Raw genomic sequence first — 21,002 nt, 5'->3', positions numbered from 1 at the left:
AGGGGGTATAATAGTGAAGAAACTGGCTTTTTTTTTCTAGTTCAGAGACAGTGAGGCCAGTGTTATTACCAATGCAGAAAGTTATTTAACATATGTATTTTAAAAATATACATAAGCCATGTATACCTGAAATACCAACATTGCTTCTGCAGGGAAAGAAGGTAGAAAGAAAGAACCATATGGGGCAGGGGAGTAAAAACGAGGAGAAAATGTTGGATAAGATGAAATGGAAAAAGGAATACAAAGAAATACAAAATAACACAAAGGAGAAAAATAAAGCAAAACTTAAGAGTAAGCAGCAAATACATGGAAAAGGGGAAGGTAAATGGATTAGAGAAGGTATTGAAGAAAAGTTAATAAAAAGGCTGAAGAATAAATAGTGATTATGTATTTAGCAAGAAGTTAGGGTAGAAGGTTAAAGTGAACAAAATTAGACGCTGGGGGAGAAGATGAAGTGGAAGAAAGAAGGAACCACAAAATGCTGCTGCTCTCCGTCTTTGCGGATACAGAGAACCAGCAAAGAGGAACGATCTTCCCAAAATGGAGGACAGGACTTAAATCACCCACCTTCTCAAACTCATTTACCTTTCATTTCAGGCTCTCCTATTTGTTCTAAGTATCCTTAAGATTCCCCACCTCCCTTTTTTTCCTGGCGCTACCCAGAAGCATACTTGTTAATTACTCTAAATAACCTATGCACAATCTATACAGCATTTTCCTAGAAATCCCTTAGTCTGCTGCTCAGGGAAACCCTGAATTTGTTTACCTTTACATGGCAGTATTTTGCTCATTATTTTAGTTTTGGACTTTGAGGTTTAAGTCTGTGATTTTGGTCCTTTGTTTTTCCTGAATATAGAACATTTTTTAAAAAGAAGAAAAAAATCAGCTGTTTTAACTAAGCATTTTAAAGGCAGTTATAGAGAAGTAGGAGTCCCCATATATTAGACATGTTCTCATAAATATAATGCATAAGTACATAAAGGATTTAGCATTTAAAATTGATGCTAAGTTGGATATGATAAGAGAGATGTCATTGTCTTTTAAGGGGAATCAAGGAGATTTGGATAGCATATCCTAGACAAGGCAAGTGTAGGTAGCAGTATCAAAAATATCATTTGAATTTCGGTTACTTTGCTATAATGTTATAATATAATAGATTAAAATTTAATGTACCTAAATTTTATTGTATCTCCAACTAGTAATGTTATGAAACCAGAAAAGGAAGAACACAGCAGTTCCATATCTTGAGGAAAGGCAGAAAGGGAAATTAACTTTGAACTATGATAGGAATTATTTGATGACTATTTTTTATCAATAGTAATAGCTACCATTTACTGAGTACATGCCAAATGTTCAGCACTATCCTATTTTAATGAGCAAGGTGATGTTATCATCATCTTACAGATAAAGCTGAGGCACAGAGAAGCTGGGTAACTTGCCAAAGTGTCACAGCTCTAAACAGTGGCACTGATAAAGAAACCAGTCAGTCCTGTACTAGAGCTCTTTGCTTCTGTTACATTCGTAGTAAAATTATGAAATAGGAATGCTTTATGAGGGGAGGAGATGTGAGCTCTCTGGGAACAGATATGTTAGTAACTTTTGGAGTTAGTCTTGTATAAAAGGTTGGACAAGAACTACCAGGAAACCATTTTAGTCCTGTGACTATGAAAACAGCTATGGGAGTTTTGAATGGTTAGCCTATAAGCTGTCATATTTGAGGTGATTTTTAAAGATTGGACATTGACAGGCATCAGATTTATATTTAACAAATTCAGACTTATTCAGAATTCATAATTTCCTTCTGAGTAGAATTATATAGGCATTAGTTGACAAACACAAGCACTATTAAACTCTACATTTGAGACTGACCCTTTAAAAATATATAGACAGGACTTCCCTGGTGCAGTGGTTAAGAATCCGCCTGCCAGTGCAGGGGACATGGGTTTGAGCCCTGGTCCGGGAAGATGCCACATGCTGCGGAGCAGCTAAGCCCGTGCACCACAACTACTGAGACTGCACTCTAGAGCCCGTGAGCCACAAATACTGAGCCCACATGCCACAAATACTGAGCCTGCGTGTCACAACTACTGAAGCCCACATGCCTAGAGCCTGTGCTCCGCAACAAGAGAAGCCACCACAATGAGAAGTCCGAGCACTGCAACGAAGAGTAGCCCCTGCTTGCCACAACTAGAGAAAGCCTGCACGCAGCAACAAAGACCCAACACAGCCAAAAATAAATAAATTAATTAATTATTTTTAAAATATATGTATATATATATAGACAAGTCTTGCCAAAAAAAAGAGATACAAATCTTTATTTTTTTAACTTCTGTAATAGTTACTTAGAAGAAATCCAAGGTGGACTTATATGAGGGGAAGTCATAAGTATTTAATGAAATGTTGAAATAGGATATCACCACCCACTTTATAACTGTTATATTACAAGTCTATGTAAACTCTTTGCAGTTTTTATTTTGGAGGATATTCACTTTGTAATTGTCCAGCTTACTTATAGAATAAGCATCTTTTCTCCATATTAACAACTTTCTATTCTGTGGGTATTTTTTTCTATATCTGTTTTACACTGTTTACTACAGACTCAGATTATAATACGTGACATAAATATGTAGATGATATGAGTATATATATACACACATTTTATCATAGCAGTTTTTTCTTAGCTGTAAAAATGAAGGATAATATTTTCATGTCATCATTATTACTTAAATTTAAAATTCTATTTGTGTGAAAAATAAAGCATATATGATGATAATTGAATATCTCATCTAATCACCTTTGGGTTTTTTTTTTTTTTAATTAGGTGAAGGTGACCATTCTTACCATGGAAACTAAAGGGGATTAAAAAGTAAAAATAATTTAAATCTATGGATTATGCTTATATACTGGAGAATTTTATAGACAGCAAATCAGAACTTTTAGCAATTGGTATATTGGGTTTGTAAATTCAGTCATATCCCATGAATTCTAGTTTTATTTCCAACCGTTAGCGTTTTCTGTCATGGCTATAGATTTATTTCTTTTAATTACAGAGCTAAGGTCAACAAACATAGTGAATCAATACACTTTAAAGGATTAACATTATAGAAACCTAGGTGAAAATTTTTCTCCAAGGCAGGCTCAACACTGAATTTTTAAAATTCCATGCAACAAAACCACAATACCTGTTATAGACATCTTTAGACTCTCAGACTTTAAGTTTAAAACAATAATGAAATTTTAGTTTTAAAAATAAATTCTGTATAAAGCAAAGATCAAACCAGATTGCCTGTGTGAAAATTGTCTTACCTCAGCTGTTAACTTGTTTTGCAGAATGCTGAATTCTTGTTCTAACTGGACATTTTGGTCATTTGGCTAAGAAAGCAAAAGGGGTGGTTCGGTTCAGATTAAAAATGGTCCTTTAGCAAACTGAAATGGTTTCTGTAGAAAAAGAGGAAGTTTATCAATAGTTGGTTCCGGAAGTGCAGTAAGCCACAAAATGACTAAGAAATGTACTACTTTAACAGAATTTACTTTGAAACAATTTGGAGTTACATGATTTGAGTGCTTTTAATTAACATTTATAGGTAAACATTTGAGACTCTCTAGTAATGTGATTATATAGTTTAGTTATTTAAAATAGAACCTTGGAGAGAAAATTATATGTTGTAAGGAAAAACTGCCAGTCAGGTTATTACCCATAGTGAGATTTCTTTTCATAACAAGTGAATGATGTGTCCTGTTTTCTTGTATGACCTTAGGCAAGTCGCTGCACTTCTGAGTCACCATTTCCTCCTCCAGAGGAATATTTCTATTATTGAGTTTTGTGAGGATTAAGTAAGATAACATAACATGTGTAAATGCCTTACACACAGTAGATAGCCAGTAAATGTTAATGTTATTTCCTCATACATAATTTAGGCTAAGCCCAGGTAAAAAGTGTGATTAATTTTTGACCAAATACTTTCCTAAATGATTTTTGAGTTCAAGTCCACAGCTCTTTGGTTACCCACAAAGTAATTGTCGGTGCAGTAAAATAAATTGGGAATAATTTTTTAAATAAGTTAACTAATAAGCAGAGTATGTTGAGAAGAGTATGAGTCAGTCTGAATACAGATTTCTTTGGGCATGTCACCTTCTAGCCTCTTTCCTCATCTGAAAAATGGAGATCATAATTCTTAATTTATAAATGTATTATGGGATTAGATAAATGTAAAGTGCCTAGCATAGCACCTATTATAGTAGATACAGTAAGCATTAAACCATGCCCTGCTTTCCCCTGGTCACTGCAGAGGAGCACAGATTGTTAAGACCTAGTTCTTAACTGCAAGGCACTTAAAACTTGGTACAAAAAGAATAGTTTTTTTTTTTAATATGCTATAAACTTATTTTATGTAATATAATTTGCTATATATATAGTATACAATATGCTATAAACTTTTAAAATATGGTATAAACTTTTGTTTCACTATTTTTAAATCCCTGAATGAATAAGCATGTGGACCATAGCACCCCAAGGGTAGAAAACAAAAGTGTCTTAGTTCAAAAATAACTTTTAAATTTTGAATTCAAAACATATCTTAACCTGTCATCTTTAAACACTGGTCAAGTTGGGAAAGGAACCACTTTTCATGAGCTACCATTGGATACTGTCAATCTGAGGATTTGTGTTTAATAGCCAAGATAGTGAGTGATGAATTTTAAATATTCCTGCAATAGCTTTCTGTTTTGTGAGAAACAGAAAGAATGTATGTTGAATAGGAAAGTAGTTGTCTAGTTAATTTCTTCTTTTTAAAAAGACACTAATTTGTTTCAGTTTACTGACAAGTATTTATACATGACACTTGACTGAAAGACTGCTTTGTGTTGTCACTGTTTGTTCTAGTACACAATCTCAGATTTTTTATTTGCACAGAATGGGAGCTCTGCCCAGCCAGGGTCCTTTCAAGTCTGATCCTTTTTACCCCTCAAAAGATAACCTGGGGGCTTCCCTGGTGGCGCAGTGGTTGAGAGTCCGCCTGCCGATGCAGGGGACACGGGTTCGTGCCCCGGTCCGGGAGAATCCCACATGCCGTGGAGCGGCTGGGCCCGTGAGGATCCCACATGCCGTGGAGCGGCTGGGCCCGTGAGCCATGGCTGCTGGGCCTGCGTGTCCGGAGCCTGTGTCCCGCAACGGGAGAGGCCACAACAGTGAGAGGCCCACGTACCGCAAAAAAAAAAAAAAGATAACCTGATGTACCACAATCGGCATGAGTATTCTCTTGCTTTCCTTTTTCCTTTGTTGATGTTTACCTTTTTCTGAAATAATGTGGTTATGATTTGTTATTTAGGAAATGGATTTTTTATAAATTGGTAATAAATTGATAATAAAATTGATGCTTTTTTTTCCCCCTCTCATTTTAAGAGGTAACCTTTAAAAAAATGTAACCTAGATTTTTGGAGCCATGGAAATTTTAAGAATTGAATTTGATGACCAAGAGCAGTGACCTAGGGAATTATGCAAAAATTATCAGTGCCTGGAGCTCGAGCTCACCCCATTCTAATTAAATCAGAAGGAAGGGGTGTGACTTAGGCATTGGTGAGTTAAACTCTTCAGGTGATTCTGATTTGCAGTCGGGATGAGAATCACTAACCTAGAAGGGAGGGTAAGATGGTAATACTTGGAAAAAATATATAAAATCTTTTCTTAAATGTCTAGCATATTGCCCAAAATAAATGCTCAGTAAGGGATGAGATTTTTTAAATGTGGTCTGATCTTTAATTAAGTATGCCCTGTGTCAGTTGCAGTGGACATTTGGAAAGTCTCTCAAACCAATTTTTGTAATATATTGAATTGATGACGGAAGTCTTGACCTAAATGTAAGTCATTATTTTACTTGAACCCAGTTTCTTTAAAGGTTAAAGCATTACCTGAAGTATCCTGTTTTCCAAATTAGAATAAACACACACACACACACACACACACGTCTTTCCTTTGCTTATGTCATATTGGATAATAAATAAAATTGGTCATTTATTAGTCCACTTGGCATTCTCAAAGTCCAAAAAATAACCAGCCTTTGGATATTTGCTATATATAATCCAATAAGCAATATTTATAGAGTAGAGTTATGTTACACTTAAACAGTAAGATATGCTTTACATTTACACTTAGCCTTCTGTTGTGGCTATAAATCTCATCTGTTTCAGTTGTGCTCTATTTCTTATTGATCTTGACAGTGTATTCTCTAAAATAATAAAGTGAATGAAAATGTACATAGTCACTTTTATTCTAACAAGTCTAATTTATTATACAAAATTTAAAGTTTTAATTAAATTAATTTAGAGTAGAAAACCACTTTCTTATGTGTGCCATATATAAAGATGAAAACATCTAGCATAACATTAGCTGTGTTGATAGATGAGCTGGTATGGATTCTGTCACATTCAGCAAAGAAAGTACCACGTAACTATACAGTTCAACTCTATGCATTAAGAATGTGACTTCTGTTAGATGTGAAAGCATATACTTGGCCTCTAACGACACACTAAAACTCTTCAAATTTAATAACATTTGGACAAAGATCATTTAACTACTCTTGCTGAACAGGAAATATTTAATTGTCCCTTTCTACCTCTATTAGTCAGTTCCTTCAGCTTGTCTTTAAAACCTTCCTCAGATGCTTGGTTGTCTTATTTTTGCTTTTTAAAATAGTGTCAGACACAGTTTAAGTAATTAAGTAAGCAGGCATACTTCTCCCCTTCTCCCCTTCTTGATTCTAAATTGCACAGCCTGCCATGTTAAATTTTAGACCATCAGAACAACACCTTGGCATTAAATATCAAACTGACTTCATTTTTACTCCAGAAACTTTCTCATTGCTACTTTGCATTTTTCTTCACTAAGGCCTCTGTTAGTTGGCGACTTTTTCAGTTCCTTCTTCACCTTTTCTTGCCCTTGTAGCTGTGAGCACTCCGGTAGATTGCATCATTAGGTTAGGCCCTGTGAGCTGTTTTGCTCTTTTCCAAGTGTCTGATTCAGCAGGCCATAGACCACTGCTTGCCAGAAAATCGCCATTGCTTCTAGGCTGACGCTTGCCTACTTGTTTTGATCGTCTGAGAGATGAGACTTTGTTTGCCAGAACCACAGTTGATAGAAATAAAATTGTACAGATAAGAAAAAGCACCACAATTATAACTAAGCAAACTAGCATAGTCATTTTGTTGTTGTTTTCCTCACAGACACCTTTTCTGAAAATTTCGCTGTGACTGTTGCTTGTGTTTTCAATGCTATGTACTGCTGGAGAACTGTTCCTGACAACGGAAGATATATAAAGCTCCAGTTCAGATTTAGGAGTTAAAGATGCCATGTGAGATGATGTTGCTATTTCAGGCATTTTTGTAGAAATAACTTTTTTATCTACTTCAGGAGTTGTAGGGTTTGTATTAATGTTTTCATTTTGGCTTCTGCCCATCTTATTTTGAATATCTGGATCCAAGACAGTAGTATTATTAGCCCACAGATGGGTATAGTTTGCTTTTGTTCCAGGAGACAAAGAAAAAACTGTTGTCATCAGAAAGGCAAGATGCAGGTAATGTCCTGTGTGTTCCATGTCCGTGAGTATACTGGTAATCTGTTGGGATAGCAATAAAATTTGTTAACTTGTGAAAGAATAATGGTTCCTCGTTTTGGTAATTGTAGTTAAAAGATAGACAGCTGATAATGTTACAAATTAGCTGCAAGCTCATGCATAACATTTGCTATCCTGTTTGAATTCCTTCTGAACTGATTTTTTTTTTTCTGTTAGGCTACATATAAAGAAACAATTTAATTTCTATTAATTCTTTAAATGCTAAAAGGTAGCATTACAGATATCTACTAATCATTGTAAACTGAATACCATGGTTTTATAGTTTTCTCCCTCTTAAGCATTCTAGACTTTAGCTTTGAGTCAGATACTTCGGCTTTTACTTTTTTGATTCCTCCTTTTTTTTTTCCTGACCATTTAAGGAAACTCCTTGTAGAAACTCCCCATCCTCTAACAGATGAGTCACCAATCTTTATAGTAAAGGAGAAATGGGACATTTTGCTTCATGTATGAAAAGAAAACGCAAATGGCTTTGTGGTGATGGGGGGGGGCAGTTCAGGAACGGGGAAGTGTGGTAGCAACCAAAAGAAAACGGACTTCAAGTAGGAATTCAAGATGTTCTTTTTTCTTTCTTCTTGGGTGTTTATCTTGAAGCTTAGAATAAAGCTGGTACTTAGAAATATATTCCTAGTAGTTGTGAAAGCAGTTTTATGGTGGTGGGTCTCCCTTCACCTCTATATCCCCTGACTTACTGTGGTTTTCTGAAAGCAAAGGCATGCGACTTTTCTCATCCTAAACATTTGGCATTAACAGAGAAAAAGAGGCAAGTTTCTTTTGAATAATCTCAAAAGTTCAACAAAAATTATTGACTTTTTTCATTATTATTTATGCTTAGAATTTTTCTGTGAATATTTTGACATAATTTTTAAAAATAAATTATACAATAAAATATTTAATAGAAATAAATACAACATCAGGATCATGGGGATTTTGACTCAGTTGGGAAGTCAAGGCAGATCATGAGTCTCAACCTATAAAGGAAAAAGTGGAATTTCAGTTTTGGCTCTGAGCTCTCTGGAAGCCAGTCCACAAAGGGGACAAAGTCTGATCCTGATTTTCATTATTCACTGTAAGATTGAAGATTCAAATACAACTAGCATATCTGTTCCAGGTACTGGTAAGCAAGCAGGAAAGATTTATTACCATTATTGAGCTATCTCTCAAAATAGTATTCCAGTCCGAGCCACTTTCGTAAGAGTATTTTATTGTTAGCATTTATATGAATAGGGAAGTAGAAGCAGAAACTAGATTATTCTCCTGAGATGTACTAAATAAAATTGCCTGTTTAAGAACTTTATTTTATATAAGTTCTTCTCAAAAAATGTACATGGGAGTTTGTTGTTGTTGTTGTTTTTTAATGCAGATTTATTCCATAGGTCTAAGAGGGACCTAAGATTCCTAACCCACACTCAGGTGACACAGATCCTGCTGCTACTCATGCTGCTTCTTCTTCTTTTCTTTATTGACGTATAGTTGACTTAAGAATAACAAATGTGATGTATTGTTATACAAACAAAATTAGCATAGAGTAAACAATGCTAAGTGGAAACTAACCTCTGAAGTAATATTTTCTATTGATCATAGGGAGGGAAAGAAACCTTTCTTGTGTGTTCTAGAAGTAAGATTACTTTTTGGATTATGATCTTTAATGGACAGTTAAAGATATTGTGCACTGACTCCTATCTGGTAGTGTCCAGCTCCAATTTTTAAGTTGAATGACATAAATCTTTGGATACTTTATGATTCTTCCCCAAAGAGAAATACTTTAAATTGGGTTCGCAAGTAATTTCCATCCTTTTAAACTAGACTGGACTTCTGCATTAGATGCTAAAATGATTTAAAGCGGGTTATTATTCTTGTCACATTAGTTCATTAACAATGTAATATGCATCCTAGTATTCGTACACATTTTAACAGTGCTCACCATGGGATAGATAATAGGCCCGCTGTTGATTGTCTTCAGCCAGATGTACTGTCATCTCCAAATAAACAAACTGTTAACAAAATGAGACTTTCTCTTACCCTTACAAATGCCTAAGAATAGAGAGCTGTCTCTACATCCCAGATTTATGCAGTGGAGACCAGGTTGTTATCAAAAGTTTTCTTTATCTCTGGTCATTTTCAATAAAATTTATAATGCCTAAGCATTAGTAATGAGAAATTTATTTTTTAAACTTATTTTAATAACAAATAAAACTGTGCAATTCACTCTGGAGTCTAAGCTCAGATTCTTCTTAATCCTAATTTAAAGCTCTATGTTGATGGTAAATCTTTCCATTTCTTACTTAAATTTTACTCAATAGGAGAGAAAAAAACAGCATACATTTTCCATTACTAAATCTACTTTGTTAGTAAGATACTTAAGTACTGTTTGAAAGCACTTCCTCAAACACTAATCTGTATGAAGTTGTAAGTGAAAAGGCATAAGAAAAGCCATATATATGACCTACCTTACAAAATGCTTGGTCAAAATCTTATTATAACCTGATTTTAATAAGCCACTTCTTTTCTTGTCTTGAAGCACAGCTTCCAAGTAATTTAAGGCAGAATAGACTTGAAGAATCTGAGCCTAAAAGTAAATCTGCAGTAAAAAAGGATATGTACAGCTAGCTTTCCACTAACCACAGATGACACATTTCCTTTCCACTGCAACTAAAGCACATGTCACTGGGGGAAAAAAAGAAAAAAAATCCAACTTGTCTAGTTGGCCACTGGCATAACAGGAGGCTTTGTAGAACAAATCCCCGCCTCCAGGGCAGGGAGGGTTTTCTGCTTAATGCCTTTTGACCTTACATTTATTATGTATGCCTGCTGTATGCTCTTGAATGATATGTTAGTATCATTAAAATGAAGAGAAGATAGCATTTTCCCTGAGATTGAGCATTAAAATCTTCTCTAAAAATTGTATTTGTATACCACAGACTGATTTGATAACATGAGTTTGGAGACCCGGGGTATTGGTCAGATAATAGGAACAGTAATGTATATTACCAACATCTCAAAGTGTGGAACTGCAACAATAATTTGGAGAGAATATCTGATACACTTAGATTATAAGGGACAGAAAATGCTTTTGTGTGGTTTAGTGTATACACGCGCGCGCACACACACACACACACACACACACACACACTCCCCTAGAATGTCCTGTCATCACTTCATATTCAGTCTAAAATGGACTTCATTTTTCCCCCTAAGTGGCTGCCCCTCATGATCTCTGTTTTTGTTCATGGTAGCAACATTCTTTGTAATGACAGAGCCTTGATATACAGCAAGTCCTTTTAATTCAAGTCCTTTCTTTCAGCCCTGATCAGACCTTGGATCATGTCGGTCCTTTCTTCATATTTTTGAGTCAGTTTCTTCTTTCACTGTCACTTATTTTCACCGTTATCCTAGTATTTTAGATGCTTATTAAACCATACCTAGACTACTACAACATCTTTCTTTACTAGCCCCGACTCCTTCATATATGTTGTATATATCACTTCCTGTGATCATAACACCCCTTTCTTTTAAAAAATGTGGTTGAATAACTCCCTAACACCTACAGCAGCAATTCAAAAATGTTTGTGCACATAAATATCAGATGAGAAGGTTGTTTCAAAACAGTGAAAATTCCCAGGCTCCACTGCATAGATTCGTATATAGTAGGTCTGGGCTGGGACAGGAAACTGCATTTTTATCAAGCACCACAGTTGATTCTGATGCTGGTGCTTCACAGAACATCCTCTGAGAAATGCCAGGCTCCTAGGAGAAAACCTGAGCCCCTTAGTTGAACAGTTCTGGTTCATTCACAATTTAGCTACTCTGTATTTTTCTGTCTTTATCTCTTAAAACTTCTCTACGTGAATCTTCCATTCTAGCTAAACTAGCTGATTCTTACCTCAACACATCTAGTTACCTATTTTTCTCCTTTTCCTCTCTCCATGAGGCCTGCCAATCCCTCTTCTTGTTGAGTTTGAAATTCCTCCTGCCCGCTTCAGCATCTTTTATGTAGTTTTCACTGGTTACCCAGTTTCTGTTGATTTCTCCACTCTTTTGAACTTAACAAAAGTATTTTTCTCTGCAATTTCTTTGACAAGTGATTACATACTACCTCATTTCTTTGTTCTTGAAATATTTTTCTTCTATTTTAAAATCATTTGACTTGTCATAGTTTTGTCTTATTTTCTCCCAGTAAGATTTAAAACTCTTAGGAAAGGATATTTATCTTAGCCTACTTCGTAGTACCACCTGAGTCATCAAGTATAGAGCACTGGTTGTTTTGATTTGAAATTCCCATACTGTAATTTGTGGGCTTTCTGATGGTCCTTGTTTTGACTCCTCACATTGATTAGCATTCTTTTGAGTGTAAGCAACATATGACCTAATACAGCTTAATCAAAAAGTGGGATTTATTGGCTCACACAACTGAGTAGTACAGGGATAAATGTGATCCCAGGAGAGGGGCTTTATCTAGGGCTCAGATGAAATGGCCAGGGCCCCAGTTTGGCTCTTCATTTCTCTGCTCCATTTCTTCAGTTTTTAGACAGGCTCTTCCTTCATATCTCAAGATATAAGCTAACAGCTGCCAGAGCTATATGGTCCCTTATTTATAAACATCAGGAAAGAAAAAGGTCTCGATTCCCAACAGTTTAAGCTGAAGTCTTTGAATTGGGCCTCTTTGGCCCTGGTTGTTCTGCTTTGCGTCATGTGCTCATTGTTGAACCATTCTCTCTGGTCACGGTGGGATAAATGAATTGACTATAAGTCATTCAGTTTACTCCAGGACTCCAAGTAGGTCATTCCCACCCAAACTGTTCACCTGGGAACTTGGATGGGCCTAGAAGCAATCAGCCAATGTCCATTGACTTCCTCCTTGCTTGACTATGGTGGGCAGGTTTGTTGTTGTTATTGTTACTCAGAGTTATTGATCTGGGGATTTGTCTCTTCCATTTTACTTCAGCCTTACTTCTCAGTGTCTTAAGAACAAGTGATTTAAAAAATGGATTCAGACTTTGTGTAATTGTTTAATATTATAGTTAGTTTTCTCTAGAAAACTAGTCAGAATATAAGGGAATAAGATAGATTAGTAGCATCTGTATATCCATTCACAACCTTGTTAATGATCTGTGTACTTTTTTTCATCTTCCTTAGGTTCAAAACTGGTCAAATCAATGGCGATTTGCTGATATACCACGTCTTACTTACTTTAAAGCCATATTATGCAAAGCCATACGAAATTGTAGTGGACCTTACCCATACTGGGCCTAGCAATCGCTTTAAAACAGACTTCCTCTCCAAGTGGTTTGTTGTTTTTCCTGGCTTTGCTTATGATAATGTCTCTGCAGTCTATATCTATAACTGTAACTCCTGGGTCAGGGAATATACCAAGTATCACGAGCGGCTGCTGACTGGCCTCAAAGGCAGCAAAAGACTCATTTTCATAGACTGTCCTGGGAAACTGGCCGAGCACATTGAGCATGAACAGCAGAAACTACCCGCTGCCACCTTGGCTTTAGAAGAGGACCTGAAGGTATTCCACAATGCTCTCAAGCTAGCTCACAAAGACACAAAGGTTTCTATTAAAGTAAGTTTCACTCCCTGTTAGGTAAGTGATTCATTGCCTTTCTTGACTAACCTGACTGTATACTGGACTCCCCAGGGTCCCGGTAGTAATGTATCAAACGTAAAGTCCAGATGGAGGAAAACCAAGCTTTCTGTATCTTCATGGGGGTCCTGCAGAAAACTGGAGAGGTGTACCCTTAATAATATTCCAGGTTGGATTGGAGGCAGGAGAGTGTTGTAGAATGGGCAGTTTGCTGTGTATCCATCTTACAGTAGGAATATGTGAACAGTGGAAAATTACCTATTGAGAGTTCTTCTGATGATTACATGCTTTTTGCAGAGTAAGGAAGGTGAACCTTCAGGATAAAACCTGTAATTATCCATAGGATTCTTGACCTTTTAAAAAATAACTTTTTTCTGCTGTTTTCAGTCTCTTTTGACAGCATTTATGACAATAATTATTGAACCTATTTGAATACATAACGGTGGTAACTCTTCTTTAAATGGTTATCATGGTATTTTGTTTGGTTGGTTTTCGAAACCTCTCAGAATTCTACGTAATGAAATTTAATTCTTTTCCACTCTACCCTCTTGCTACCATTTTTCAGGTTGGTTCTACTGCTGTTCAAGTAACCTCAGCAGAGCGAACAAAAGTCCTGGGGCAGTCAGTCTTTCTAAATGATATCTATTATGCTTCGGAAATTGAAGAGATCTGCCTAGTGGATGAGAACCAGTTCACCTTAACTATTGCAAACCAGGGCACACCACTGACCTTCATGCACCAGGAGTGTGAAGCCATTGTTCAGTCTATCATTCACATCCGGACACGTTGGGAGCTGTCGCAGCCTGACTCCATCCCCCAGCACACCAAGATTCGCCCAAAAGATGTCCCTGGGACACTGCTCAATATCGCATTACTTAATTTAGGCAGTTCAGACCCTAGTTTACGGTAGGTTTATAAAAAACTCATTTCAATCTTATTCAAGGTTTGTTGGTTTTAAAATGAGACCAATTAATAAACTTTTAAAGCAGCTTCTACCTTAATACTGTAAATTGGCAGGTATTCTATATTGGTTAACCAGTATGACCTCATGCAGTTCGCATGAACTGTGGAATTGTGAATAGGGTGATTCACGCTAAACCAATGTATGTTCTTTCAACTTGTAGCTGAAACATACAGCATAGCAGTTTTGGTGGGGTTTTTTTTTTGTTCATTTGTTTTTTTTAAAAAAAAAGTCTTTTTTTTTCCCTAAAAGTCTATTTCTAAATTAAGTTTCTCCTTTTCTGAGTTCTCTAAATTTTTCCCACGTTCGAAAGTACATCACTATTAAGTTTCCTCGCAGTCAAATTAGATTATCATTGTTTGAAAAGGAGGGCTTATAACTTTAGCATTTTAAATGAAAAAAAAAAAAGAAAAGAAAAGAAAAGGAGGGCTTAATGTTCAGTAACTCAGTAACATAGCATAGTTTCCACCTGTGTAACTTTAACAAAATTCTTGAAAGAAAGCTTAAGACAAATACAGATGTCAGATGAGCAGAGTATAATTGGTTCTGGTTAGGCTTAGTAATCAAAACACGAATGAGGAAAGGCCAGGGCCTGTGGAGTCAGTAGATTAGGTTTAAATCTAGATCTGCTTCTCTGTATGACTTTGGGCAAGGTACTGAAGTTCTCTGAGCTCTAGTTGCCTCATTTTTAAAATAAAGGTAACGTTGCCTTCCTCATAAACCTAGAAGAGTTTAATAAATGTGTGGTAGTATAGTATAGCATCTAGCAAATAGTTCGTGCTTAGCAAATATTATTTCCTCCCAACTTGCACCCACCCTTTCCTCTCTCTGCCATCGTCTCTTTGCACCACTTCCCTCTTCTGCCCCTCTCCTTTTCATGTTAAGATAATTTTTTGTTCCAGGTACCTTGGGACTGTCAAGTTTTTACAGATATAAATTCTTAGCTTCAGAAAATCTTCCCTTGGGTATAATATAACCCAGGTTTATAAATGGGCTTTTTAGAATTCCAAATTCTCCCTTATTTGAGAGGGAAAAAAAATCAGCAAGATTTCTTTACCTGGGTGGGCCTCATGGGGTTCATGAACTCCCAGAAAATATACACAAAACTTCATGTATGCTTAGCTTTCATTATCTCAGAGGAGTCTGTGACACCTACTCCCAGTTTGAGGAATCCCAGTTCTTTGCAGCTGTTGAAATATACAGAGTGAAAGTCACTGTCAAAATAATATCACTCAGAATTCCTAGGAGTTAGCAAAAGATAAACTTAGAAACAATAATGTTAATATTTCCATTTTAGGAAAATGGCACTATAAGTCTGTCTTGAATTTCTAATTCAAAATTCCTTATAGAAGAATGCTAGCAAACTTCCAACAATTATTGGCTTGAATGAACCTCTGTTCTCTTGTGAAATACAGCGAGCTGACAGCTTCTGCTTTTTGCTGAAGCATGTTGTCGCAGAGAAAAAGCCTTGAGGCAGACTTATAATTTCAGTGGCTTTTTCCCCCCATATGGTTGTTGAATAAATATATTAGCATGATGAAAGTTCAGAGGTAAGGAAAACCTGAAATTTACTGAGCAAACCATTTCTTTTGTGGATAGGGGAGAAAAATCAATCTAAAAATTGAGTTTTTTGAGCTGTTTCCTAAGTTGTTTAAGTATATTTTTAGACATTTATAAGGGAGCTTTTAGTTCTCATGGAACCTGGATATATATTATGGTTTGGGTTTTTTTTTTTTTTTTAATTTAGTGCTTATGTATAATAGTAGGAGTTCATAAAAGAAAAAAATGGCAGGGGGGACTTAATTGTATTAAAAAAATGTTTGACCTCTAGTTTGTAGTATAACTTGTAGGACACCTAGAAAGAAATTCGGTAGATGCTGATGAAAGATTTTAACAACCTAATTTGATGAGGGCCATCTTATTTCTCATTATCCCAGTTTTAACTGGATCTAGTGGGAGCGGGAGCCACAATTTGAGTTTTGGCCTCACTGAAAATATGATATGCCTTATTCTGACTTTCTTTATATTGATCCATCTTAAGACCGTAAAATTCTCATATCTTATATCCCAATGAAATGTCTTTTAGAAAGGCCTTATAGTCGCTGTCTCGGGAACCTCACAGTTGTCTTCTGGTTATGTGAAGATTTCCCTTTTAAAAAAAAATCCCTAAACGATAAAGGGGTATTTGGGGTTTACCATAGAATCACAAAATCTTATCTCTAATTGATCATAAAATTTAAAAAAAGTTGATCTATGCTTGGTAATAGAATCGTAAGTTGTATATTATGAAAAAATGTTGGAATTATAAGAAAAAATAAGTTTTAAAACAACTTAATTTGTGTTTTCTCCTAGGTCAGCTGCCTATAATCTTCTGTGTGCCTTAACTTGTACCTTTAATTTAAAAATCGAGGGCCAGTTACTAGAGACATCAGGTTTATGTATCCCAGCCAACAACACCCTATTTATTGTCTCTATTAGTAAGACACTGGCAGCCAATGAGCCACACCTCACCTTAGAATTTTTGGAAGAGTGTATTTCTGGATTTAGCAAATCTAGTAAGTAATGTAATTTTCTTTAATACTAACAATGATTCTAAGAAGATTCAGAGACAACCGTTTCATTTCAGAATTTGCCAGTGAAATCTTTAGTATAGTTCCACTTCTTTCTGGTTTTTTGTCTGACTGAAGAAACTTCATGGTAGACCACACGTTGAGAAATCCACCAAAATTCTGGCAATACAAGCAAGGTGGCAGGATTTTGATACCATCTGTGTCTCCGGGCAACTTACGAAGCATTTTTCGTTCTATTTCAGTTTAATTAGCTTCAGTATTTCTCTTCTTAGCAGGTTATTCCCAATGAGTAAAGTATCCACTTCCTTGATTTTAGGGAAGTAGCCATTTCCGCTTTTCTTCAGGTTGACTTTGAACTGTGATTTTATTGTTCATGTGCACTTCATGGAGAATGCAGTGGCACAAGATACAGGGTCCAGAGTCAACTCCTGACTTGGCTTTGATAAGTGTCATAAATTTAACATCTACTCTTTATGTCTCTCCGTCTTCAGATCCTGTAGTAGTATAAATGTTGGTCTTCTCCCAGCTTATTTCCTGACATTTTCTTTTCTTTAATTTATCAATGTCATGAATAATATTTTATAGTTTTTTTAATTTTTATTTATTTATTTATTTTTGGCTACGTTGGGTCTTCGTCGCCGCACGCAGGCTTTCTCTAGTTGCAGTGAGCAGGGACTACTCTTTGTTGCAGTCCATGGGCTTCTCACTGTGGTGGCTTGTCTTGGTACAGAGCACAGGCTCTAGGCACGCGGGCTTCAGTAGTTGTGGCACGCGAGCTAGGTAGTCGTGGCCCACAGGCTCTAGAGTGCAGGCTCAGTAGTTGTGGCACAAGGGCTTAGCTGCTCCGCGGCATGTGGGATCTTCCCGGACCAGGGCTCGAACATGTGTCCCCTGCATTGGCAGGCGGATTCTTAACCATTGAGCCACCAGGGAAGTCCCTCCTGACGTTTTCTTCCCTTCCCTTTCTCTCTCCATAATACATAAAACTTTTTTTTATGCGTTCAAACACATTTCTTGATTTTTCTGTATTAAGTAATTGAAAGCTTTGAAAATTCCGTGAGACCAGATCACTATATATTTTTACAGTTAAGAGATGTAAGAATATAACCCTAAAAAGAAAATGTGTAAGACTGACAAAACAAGAAAAGTATAAAGTTTTATTGAAACATATTAATATGAAAAAAAAGATTTGAGTGAATGGACACAGGTATTGTGTTCCTGGATGAACAGTTCTTCCCAGATTATTACAATATCAATGTAATTCCTTTAAAATATCTATGAGATTTGAGGATTAAGAATGAGGGAGAGGGCTTCCCTGGTGGCGCAGTGGTTGAGAGTCCGCCTGCCGATGCAGGGGACACGGGTTCGTGCCCCAGTCCGGGAAGATCCCACATGCCGTGGAGCGGCTGGGCCCATGAGCCATGGCCACTGAGCCTGCGCGTCCAGAGCCTGTGCTCCGCAACGGGAGAGGCCACAACAGTGAGAGGCCTGCATACCGCCAAAAAAAAAAGAATGAGGTAGAACTTTAAATGATTATACATTTCACTAGACGGTACAATAGCTAAGAAAATATTGAAAGGAAAGAAAACTGAGAGGGGCTTGAATTAACAGATATGTTAACACATAACAACAGTGCAATAATTTAAACAGGTGTTCAAAAATCAGCAGTCACATCACTTTAAGAGAAACAGCTTGATAAAGAAGTATCACAAACTAGTAGAAGAAAGAGTAAATCATTTAAGAAATGAGGCTGGGAAATGAATTAAGTTGGGTCTTCATCTTAACGCCAAGCTACAAGATGCCAAAATGTTCTAACTATCAACATATTTAAGAATTGAGAGGAAACTTGCACAAGACTCTTAGATAGCCTCATCCACCAGAGGGCAGACAGCAGAAGCAAGAAGAACTACAGTCCTGCAGCCTGTGGAACAAAAACCACATTCACAGAAAGATAGACAAGGTGAAAAGGCAGAGGGCTATGTACCAGATGAAGGAACAAAATAAAACCCCAGAGAAACAACTAAATGAAGTGGAGATGCAAGAAATGTTTAACAAAGACCTAGAAGAATTAAAGAACAAACAAACAGAGATGAACAATACAATAACTGAAATAAAAAATACACTAGAAGGAATCAGTGGCAGAATAACTGAGGCAGAAGAACGGATAAGTGACCTGGAAGGCAGAATGGTGGAATTCACTGCTGCGGAACAGAATACACAAAAAAGAATGAAAAGAAATGAAGATAGTCTAAGAGACCTCTGGGACAACATTAAACACAACAACATTCTCATTATAGGGGTCCCAGAAGGAGAAGAGAGACAGAAAGGACCCGAGAAAATATTTGAAGAGATTATAGTTGAAAACTTCCCTAGCATGGGAAAGGAAATAGCCACCCAGGTCCAGGAAGCGCAGAGAGCCCCATACAGGATAAACCCAAGGAGAAACACGCCGAGACACATAGTAATCAAATTGGCAAAAATTAAAAACAAAGAAAAATTATTGAAACAGCAAGGGAAAAACGACAAATAACATACAAGGGAACTCCCATAAGGTTAACAGCTGATTTCTCAGCAGAAAGTCTACAAGCCAGAAGGGAGTGGCATGACATATTTAAAGTGATGAAATGGAAGAATCTACAACCGAGATTACTGTACATGGCAAGGATCTCATTCAGATTCAATGGAGAAATCAAAAGCTTTACAGACAAGCAAAAACTAAGAGAATTCAGCACCACCAAACCAGCACAACCAAACAACAAATGCTAAAGGAACTTCTCTAAGTGGGAAACATGAGAAGAAAAGGACCTACAAAAACAAACCCAAAACAATTAAGAAAATGGTCATAGGAACATAGGTATCGATAATTACCTTAAACGTGAATGGATTAAAAGCTCCAACCAAAAGACACAGGCAGGCTCAATGGATACAAAAACAAGACCCATATATATGCTGTCTACAAGAGACCCACTTCAGACCTAGGGACACATACAGACTGAAAGTGAGGGGATGGAAAAAGATATTCCATGCAAATGGAAATCAAAAGAAAGCTGGAGTAGCAATACTCATATCAGACAAAGTAGACTTTAAAATGAAGAATGTTACAAGAGACAAGGAAGGACACTACATAATGATCAAGGGATCAATCCAAGAAGAAGATATAACAATTATAAATGTATATGCACCCAACATAGGAGCACCTCAATACATAAGGCAACTGCTAACAGCTATAAAAGAGGAAATCGACAGTAACACAGTAATAGTGGGGGACTTTAACACCTCACACCAATGGACAGATCATCCAAAATGAAAATAAATAAGGAAACAGAAGCTTTAAATGACGCAATAGACCAGATACATTTAATTGATATTTACAGGACATTCCATCCAAAAACAGCAGATTACACTTTCTTCTCACGTGCACATGGAACATTCTCCAGGATAGAGCACATCCTGGGTCACAAATCAAAGCTCAGTAAATTTATGAAAATTGAAATAATATCAAGCATCTTTTCTGACCACAATGCCATGAGATTAGAAATCAATTACAGGGAGAAAAACGTAAAAAACACAAGCACATGGAAGCTAAACAAAATGTTACTAAATAACCAAGAGATCACTGAAGAAATCAAAGAGGAAATCAAAGAAACTTAGAGACAAATGACAATGAAAACATGACGATCCAAAACCTATGGGATGCAGCAAAAGCAGTTTTAAGAGGGAAGTTTATAGCAATACAAGCCTACCTCAAGAAACAAGAAAAATCTCAAATAAAAAATCTAACCTTACACCTAAAGGAACTAGAGAAAGAAGAACAAACAAAACCCGAAGTTAGCAGAAGGAAAGAAATCATAAAGATCAGAGCAGAAATAAGTGAAATAGAAACAAAGAAAACAATAGCAAATATCAATAAAACTAAAAGCTGGTTCTTTGAGAAGATAAACAAAATTGATAAACCATTAGCCAGGCTCATCAAGAAAAAGAGGGAGAGGACTCAATAAAATTAGAAATAAAGGAGAAGTTACAGCAGACACCACAGAAATACAAAGCATCCTAAGAGACTACCACAAGCAACTCTATGCCGATAAAATGGACAACCTGGAAGAAATGGACAAATTCTTAGAAAGGTATAACCTTCCAAGACTGAACCAGGAAGAAATAGAAAATATGAACACACCAATCACAAGTAATGAAATTGAAACTGTGATTAAAAATCTTCCAACAGGGCTTCCCTGGTGGCGCAGTGGTTGAGAGTCCGC

At 36.4% G+C, this 21,002-nt stretch overlaps 2 protein-coding genes across 3 annotated transcripts in view; one reads left to right on the top strand and one right to left on the bottom strand.

The window, feature by feature from the left end:
• Positions 1-21,002, top strand: part of NF1 (neurofibromin 1) — a 250,910-nt gene that overhangs the window by 190,687 nt on the left and 39,221 nt on the right. For both annotated transcript variants that reach the window (XM_007452391.1, XM_007452392.1), the window contains 3 exons: positions 12,762-13,194; positions 13,781-14,121; positions 16,529-16,731. In XM_007452391.1, coding sequence (XP_007452453.1) covers positions 12,762-13,194; positions 13,781-14,121; positions 16,529-16,731 — 977 coding nt within the window. The remainder of the gene's footprint in view (positions 1-12,761; positions 13,195-13,780; positions 14,122-16,528; positions 16,732-21,002) is intronic.
• EVI2A (ecotropic viral integration site 2A) lies at positions 6,255-10,253 on the bottom strand. Its single transcript, XM_007452390.1, has 2 exons — positions 10,076-10,253; positions 6,255-7,610 (listed from the first exon to the last, which is right to left on the bottom strand). Exon 2 carries the CDS (start codon positions 7,587-7,589, stop codon positions 6,891-6,893), a length of 699 nt encoding a protein of 232 aa, XP_007452452.1. The 5' UTR covers positions 7,590-7,610; positions 10,076-10,253; the 3' UTR covers positions 6,255-6,890.

The sequence above is a fragment of the Lipotes vexillifer genome, unplaced genomic scaffold (genome assembly GCF_000442215.2).
Source record: "Lipotes vexillifer unplaced genomic scaffold, Lipotes_vexillifer_v1.1 scaffold216, whole genome shotgun sequence".
In the NCBI taxonomy this organism is placed as follows: Eukaryota; Metazoa; Chordata; class Mammalia; order Artiodactyla; family Lipotidae; genus Lipotes; species Lipotes vexillifer.
The sequence above is the reverse complement of the archived record's forward strand: the minus strand, read 5'-3'. Positions and strand labels throughout refer to the sequence as shown.

What these genes read in the sequence shown, in the direction of transcription:
- EVI2A (XM_007452390.1), bottom strand. Translation starts at nt 7,589, where the DNA reads ATGGAACACACAGGACATTACCTGCATCTTGCCTTTCTGATGACAACA.